Consider the following 8025-nt stretch of genomic DNA (forward strand, 5'->3'; position numbering starts at 1 on the left):
TATAAAAAAATACGAAAACAATTTTCATTATGATGAATTAGAGTGTATAAGGATCCCAGAAGGTCTACACATTGAACAAATGGCCATAACACGGTATCTATAGACTCTACTGTATAGCCTACTAAACATGTACAGTAGCTAGATTCTAGTGGGCTACTGTAGCCTAATATCGTAACGCTACTGAAGTGATGGGCAAAAGTTTATTCAGCTTAGGTTAAACTTACATGTATGAATATAAACTAGTATCTATGATCTTGCTCAATCCATTTAGTCATTTATTCATTTATCTATTTATTTGTTTGTTTTAGAAAGAATTGTGGTTGTTTGTTTGTTAGAGAGATTCCGGTCCGGACTCAGGATATCGTGATTTGTAATTTAGTTATGACTATTCACTGCAGGACTGTTTTGTTGACATTATGGCGGAGAGGCAGGCAGGCCTCGACGCGTTCGACTCGGTAGATATCATCGCATTCAAAAATGCCTTAACAGATCTTCGTTCTGCACATGAAACCATGGACGACACCTTCAGTCGTCCGGGTGCACAGCTTGCAGACAAACAGGCATTCACCAATAAGACAGGAAACCTGATCACAGCCTACCCTGTATTGGTGGATCTTAGGAGACTGGTCCAGTTATGTCCCAGCAACACGTCTGCTGCTCTGACAGGCGACGAAGGCATCATTCCCGGGGTAAAACGAATCATAGGGCTTACTGCACAGACGTGTATCTAACATTTTGATCTGTCATGAACGTTTTTATTATGTATAGCTCGTGGCTTATATTGTCAACTTTTAGATAGGCTATGATCCTCTAGGCCTAGGCCTACCCTCCAATTCCCAATCTCTTGATAACAGTTGTCACTATGGTATCCCAATAGGCCTATTTCGATACAACCTAGGCCGAATTGATGTTAAATGTACGCTACCACTAAACTTACGTATTCAATCATCGCCATGGTAATGTACTCAGGTGGCCTCTTGTTTTTCTTTCAAATTACAAAAAATATAAATTTTGTGATACAAGCATAATATTATTGCTTGAAATGGCAGTATGTTTAACCCATCATCTTCAGGTGGTGTGCGATTCAAATTGCTCTTTGTTCCACATTCAGTGTCCGACGTCCATCCATTCTTTAACAGTTCTCGTTATTTACTGTTTCTGATAAAGTTCTCTAATTTCACTTGTATGTTTCCCCACTTGTTGTGCATGTTCCATTTTGAGTTCTTCATTTAGATTCCTCTTGTATTAGTTGAACATTGTTTATCCTATTTCTCAGAGTGCTTGTTCTTGAAGGATCTTTCTCAGATCTGTTTATTATGAAGGTTCCTCTTGTTCTCAAATGATTGAGAGGAAGAAAAAAGAAGAGAAAAAGATCAGTCTTACAAAATTCCAATAAAGGCCATTCGGTGATGAGTAACAAGGTCCCTGTGGGTTATCTTGTTAAACAAATTATCAATGAACTCATTTTGTGAATTTTAATCCTGCTATTGCAATGCAATATACATTATACTCTCTCCAAAATTTCAAGAAAAGTTTTAATGAATGCAGAATAAACTGATGAATTTGTTTAATTATTATTCAAACTATTGATAAAGATTGCAAACAGTATGCTGTCAAAGTACCATCCTGCTAAATAGATAAAAATCATGTATTACTATTACATTGTTTCATTGTTTTTTAAAATGATTCTTGGTTTTAAATGTCTGTTATAAGTAACTGGTTCTTGATAACAAATGTCTGGTATAAGTATACATAACTGTTGCCAGTTTTTTTAACTGACAATCTGCATGCTATGTGTATGGCATCAATGTATTTACATCAGTAACTTTATACTTTTAGTACCTGCCAGTTCATTGCTTCACTGCTGTGCAGCAGAAATCATAAACTTCATGATTAAAAAAATGACATTTTCCTTGTTCTTTTATACAAAAATATCAACTCTGATAAAGTAAAAGACAAAAAGTGAAGCTGCTGTGCTGATCAATATAATTTCTCATTAATCAGATATCCAACACCGACCTGCTGCATGCTGTTGTGGGATTGTATGATGTATCATTGTCAGAGATGACCCCAGATGTCCTCTACTCCACTGTATGTGAGAAATGGGCCAGAACCATTGTTCTAGTCAGAGACCTCAAAGGTCAGTATTTTTTAATGTAATGAAGCTTGGTATCATTAACATTCTGCCAATTCAGTCTTCAAAATTAACACAAATCAAAATAATTACACATTGTTAGCTCACCTGGCCCGAAGGGCCGGTGAGCTTATGGCATGGCGCAGCGTCCGGCGTCCGGCGTCCGGCGTCCGTCCGTCAACTTTTCCTTTAAATCGCTACTAGTCCTAAACTACTCAGTGCATTTTGACAAAATTTGGTCTGAAGCATCCTTGGGTGAAGGGGAACCAATTTTGTATAAACGGTGGGTCTGGCCCCCCAGGGGCCTTAGGGGCGGGGCCCAATAGGGGAAATATAGCAAATTCTTTAAAATCCTTCTTCTTCTGTAGAAATGAAGGGATTTGATTCATATTTGGTCTGAAGCATCCTGGGGTGAAGGGGAACCAATTTTGTATAAAAGGTGGGTCTGGCCCCCCAGGGGCCTTAGGGGCGGGGCCCAATAGGGGAAATATAGCAAATTCTTTAAAATCCTTCTTCTTCTGTAGAAATGAAGGGATTTGATTCATATTTGGTCTGAAGCCTCCTTGGGTGAAGGGGAACCAATTTTGTATAAACGGTGGGTCTGGCCCCCCAGGGGCCTTAGGGGCGGGGCCCAATAGGGGAAATATAGCAAATTCTTTAAAATCCTTCTTCTTCTGTAGAAATGAAGGGATTTGATTCATATTTGGTCTGAAGCATCCTGGGGTGAAGGGGAACCAATTTTGTATAAACGGTGGGTCTGGCCCCCCAGGGGCCTTAGGGGCGGGGCCCAATAGGGGAAATATAGCAAATTCTTTAAAATCCTTCTTCTTCTGTAGAAATGAAGGGATTTGATTCATATTTGGTCTGAAGCCTCCTTGGGTGAAGGGGAACCAATTTTGTATAAACGGTTGGTCTGGCCCCCCAGGGGTCTTAGGGGCGGGGCCCAATAGGGGAAATATAGCAAATTCTTTAAAATCCTTCTTCTTCTGTAGAAATGAAGGGATTTGATTCATATTTGGTCTGAAGCATCCTGGGGTGAAGGGGAACCAATTTTGTATAAACGGTGGGTCTGGCCCCCCAGGGGCCTTAGGGGCGGGGCCCAATAGGGGAAATATAGCAAATTCTTTAAAATCCTTCTTCTTCTGTAGAAATGAAGGGATTTGATTCATATTTGGTCTGAAGCCTCCTTGGGTGAAGGGGAACCAATTTTGTATAAACGGTTGGTCTGGCCCCCCAGGGGTCTTAGGGGCGGGGCCCAATAGGGGAAATATAGCAAATTCTTTAAAATCCTTCTTCTTCTGTAGAAATGAAGGGATTTGATTCATATTTGGTCTGAAGCATCCTTGGGTGAAGGGGAACCAATTTTGTATAAACGGTGGGTCTGGCCCCCCAGGGGTCTTAGGGGCGGGGCCCAATAGGGGAAATATAGCAAATTCTTTAAAATCCTTCTTCTTCTGTAGAAATGAAGGGATTTGATTAATATTTGGTCTGAAGCATCCTTGGGTGAAGGGGAACCAATTTTGTATAAACGGTGGGTCTGGCCCCCCAGGGGCCTTAGGGGCAGGGCCCAATAGGGAAAATATAGCAAATTCTTTAAAATCCTTCTTCTTCTGTAGAAATGAAGGGATTTGATTCATATTTGGTCTGAAGCCTCCTTGGGTGAAGGGGAACCAATTTTGTATAAACGGTGGGTCTGGCCCCCCAGGGGTCTTAGGGGTGGGGCCCAATAGGGGAAATATAGCAAATTCTTCAAAATCCTTCTTCTTCTGTAGAAATGAAGGGATTTTATTCATATTTGGTCTGAAGCCTCCTTAGGTGAAGGGGAACCAATTTTGTATAAACAGTGGGTCTGGCCCCCCAGGGGCCTTAGGGGCGGGGCCCGATAGGAGAAATATAGCAAATTCTTTAAAATCCTTCTTCTTCTGTAGAAATGAAGGGATTTGATTCATATTTGGTTTGAAGCATCCTTGGGTGAAGGGGAACCAATTTTGTATAAACGGTGGGTCTGGCCCCCCAGGGGCCTGGGGGGGGGGTGGGGCCCAATAGGGGAATATTGTTTATTCTTTAAAATCCTTCTTCTTCTGCAGGAATAAAGGGATTTGATCCATGTTTGGTTTGAAGCATCCTTGGGTGAAGGGGAACCAATTTTTTATAAACGGTGGGTCTGGCCTCCTAGAGGCCTGAGGGGCGGGGCCCAATAGGGGAAATATAGCAAATTCTTTGAAATCCTTCTTCTTCTGTAGGAATAAAGGGATTTGATCCATATTTGGTCTGAAACATCCTTGGGTGAAGGGGAACCAATTTTGTATAAATGGTGGGTCTGGCCCCCCAGGGGTCTTAGGAGCGGGGCCCAATAGGGGAAATATAGCAAATTCTTTAAAATCCTTCTTCTTCTGTAGAAATGAAGGGATTTGATTCATATTTGGTCTGAAGCATCCTTGGGTGAAGGGGAACCAATTTTGTATAAACAGTGGGTCTGGCCCCCCAGGGGCCTTAGGGGCGGGGCCCGATAGGAGAAATATAGCAAATTCTTTAAAATCCTTCTTCTTCTGTAGAAATGAAGGGATTTGATTCATATTTGGTTTGAAGCATCCTTGGTTGAAGGGGAACCAATTTTGTATAAACGGTGGGTCTGGCCCCCCAGGGGCCGTAGGGGTGGGGCCCAATAGGGGAAATATAGCAAATTCTTTAAAATCCTTCTTCTGTAGAAATGAAGGGATTTGATTCATATTTGGTCTGAAGCATCCTTGGGTGAAGGGGAACCAATTTTGTATAAACGGTGGGTCTGGCCTCCCAGGGGCCTGAGGGGCGGGACCCAATAGGGGAAATATAGCAAATTCTTTAAAATCCTTCTACTTCTGTAGGAATAAAGGGATTTGATCCATATTTGGTCTGAAACATCCTTGGGTGAAGGGGAACCAATTTTGTATAAACGGTGGGTCTGGCCCCCCCCCAGGGGCCTGGGGGGTGGGGCCCAATAGGGGAATATTGCATATTCTTTAAAATCCTTCTTCTTCTGCAGGAATAAAAGGATTTGATCCATGTTTGGTCTGAAGTATCCTTGGGTGAAGGGGAACCAATTTTGTATAAACGGTGGGTCTAGCCTCCCAGGGACCTGGGGGTGGGGCCCAATAGGGGAATATAGCATATTTTTTAAAATCCTTCTTCTTCTGCAGGAATAAAGGGATTTGATCCATGTTTGGTCTGAAGCATCCTTGGGTGAAGGGGAACCAATTTTGTATCAACGGTGGGTCTGGCCTCCCAGGGGCCTGGGGGGTGGGGCCCAATAGGGGAATATAGCATATTCTTTAAAATCCTTCTTCTTCTGCAGGAATAAAGGGATTTGATCCATGTTTGGTCTGAAGCATCCTTGGGTGAAGGGGAACCAATTTTGTATAAACGGTGGGTCGGCCTCCCAGGGGCCTTAGGGGTGGGGCCCAATAGGGGAAATATAGCAAATTCTTTAAAATCCTTCTACTTCTGTAGGAATAAAGGAATTTGATCCATATTTGGTCTGAAACATCCTTGGGTGAAGGGGAACCAATTTTGTATAAACGGTGGGTCTGGCCCCCCCCCCCCCCCCAGGGGCCTGGGGGGGGGGGGCCCAATAGGGGAATATTGCATATTCTTTAAAATCCTTCTTCTTCTGCAGGAATAAAAGGATTTGATCCATGATTAGTCTTTAAATCGCTACTGGTCATAAAATTTTTCATGGATTTTAATTAGATTTGGTCAGGAACATCCTTGGGGGAAGGGGAACCGAGTTTGTATGAATTTTTACTCTGAACCCTCAGGGGCCTGAGGGGCGGGGCCAAATAGGGGAAATAGGGTTAATCCTTTAAATCGCTACTAGTCATAAAGTTATGAATGAATTTGAACCAAATTTGATCAGGAACATCATTGGGAGAAGGGGAACAGAGTTTGTATAAATTTTTACTCTGAATCTCCAGGGGCCTGAGGGGCGGGGCCAAATAGAGGAAATAGGGTTAATCATTTAAATCGCTACTAGTCATAAAGTTATGGATGAATTTGAACAGGAACATCCTTGGGAGAAGGGGGAACAGAGTTTGTATAAATTTTTACTCTGAACCCCCAGGGGCCTGAGGGGCGGGGCCAAATAGGGGAATAGAGATTAGTCTTTAAATTGCTACAAGTCATAAAGTTATGAATGAATTAGAACCATATTTGGTCAGGAACATCCTTGGGGGGAGGGGAACAGAGTTTGTATAAATTTTACTCTGAACACCCAGGGGCCTGAGGGGCGGAGTCTAAGAGGCCCAAGGGTCTTTCCCCACCCTAAGGAACTTAGTTTCTTCAAACACAATTAGGTTGTAAAAATAATCCATAGGGTCTTTCAGTCCCTTAGAGAGTATGTGTATGAATAAATTGAACATGAACATTATTTTGACATTTGGTCAAATCCAACCAGGTGAGCGATACAGGCCCCATGGGCCTCTTGTTGTAAATGTGTTTTGGGCTATCATGCACATGTATACATACACACACACAAATAGATAATCTTAATGTATAATCAAAATGTCTCGAGGAAAATGCAAGTGTAAAATAAGAATGTCTTGTTATGCTACAGAAACTGTGACATCATTGAAAGAAAAGAAAAGTCAAAAGAAGACTGATAAGGACAATGATGATGACACGGAATCAAAGGAGTCCAAATCAGAGGAGGAAGAAGGAGAAAAGGAGGACAAATATGAGGAGGAAGAACAACTCCCAAGCAAGTTTGCTGATGTATACAGTGACACAGAGTCTGAGGAAGAGGATCTGGAGGAAGATGAGTAAGTGTCTAGTCTGCAGAGCTAAAAGTTTTCATGGTAGATGTCAAGGTAAAATCCACAGAGGTCAAGGTCAAAGTCTATAGAGGTCAAAGTAAAAGTCTATATAGAGGTCAAGGTCAAAGTCTATTGAGGTCAAGGTCAAATTCTTTAATTTGTTTCAGTGATGAAGAAGATTTTTCTAAGGGAATAAACACATTCATTAAAAAGACAGTAGAAAGGAGGAAGGGGAGAAAATCTGAGGACAATGAAATAAAGGAGGAGCAGATCGGAATAGAGAATCGCATCATCGGCTGTATTACATTTGAAAAGAAATATGTGTAAGTATGAATTAGTCTTTATACTAGTTACCCATGTCCACCCATCCCTGTCCCTTTTCAATTAATGGAATATCTCTAGAGAACAACACAATAGGCTATAATTTGTTCATATCTAAACCATAGTGTTTACATTAACATCAAGTTTAAACTTATCACATCAATGTGAAAGGTCACCTTGTTTGTTCCAAATCAATGTCATATTTGGAGAACTTCAACTGATATTATTACATTCAGTCCAACAAAAATAGCAATATGAAATATGTTGTATTAAGATATTACTTTGTCGTGAAGAACTTCATAATGTAGTTTCTGTGATATCAATTTGTATTGTAGTGTATACTACTATTTAGGTCATTGTGTTTTTAGGCGACAGCGTGATAGAGTGATCCACCTCACACTTCTATCTGTCAGACGTAGACAAAGGAAGTTTGGCATCGGCAAATACCTACTACAGGTATACATTCATCTACTAAGGACATTAATATCAATACATAACAACTGGGTTTATTTTTATCATAATCGTTTATTTTCATATTGATGATTTTTCTTTACTAAATGTTACTAGGTAACAAATTTATTTCTTCTTTATATTGAGATATAACAGTTCTACTCCATGTTTGTTCAGCTTATAGGTTACCACATAGTTTGTTTCCCACTATATAAGTATTATTATTATTTGTTTTTTGATTTGATCAATATTTCTCGGTATCAGTGTGTACATGATAGACATGATAGGAAGGGCATGATGTCCTCTGATACATTCTGGAACTTTAGGGGGCAT

General features: G+C 41.0%; 1 protein-coding gene across 1 annotated transcript; it reads left to right on the plus strand.

Moving 5' to 3' along the window:
• Nucleotides 1-408: 408 nt before the first annotated feature.
• Nucleotides 409-7698, plus strand: LOC117320053 (acidic leucine-rich nuclear phosphoprotein 32 family member E-like; the record flags this gene model as incomplete). Its single annotated transcript, XM_033874743.1, has 5 exons — nt 409-689; nt 2005-2140; nt 6723-6927; nt 7089-7244; nt 7611-7698. Coding segments are annotated over exons 1-5 (858 nt in total), but the record flags the coding sequence as incomplete, so codon positions are not given.
• Between the last annotated feature and the right edge of the window lie 327 nt (nt 7699-8025).

This window comes from Pecten maximus, unplaced genomic scaffold, assembly GCF_902652985.1.
Source record: "Pecten maximus unplaced genomic scaffold, xPecMax1.1, whole genome shotgun sequence".
Taxonomy (NCBI): domain Eukaryota; kingdom Metazoa; phylum Mollusca; class Bivalvia; order Pectinida; family Pectinidae; genus Pecten; species Pecten maximus.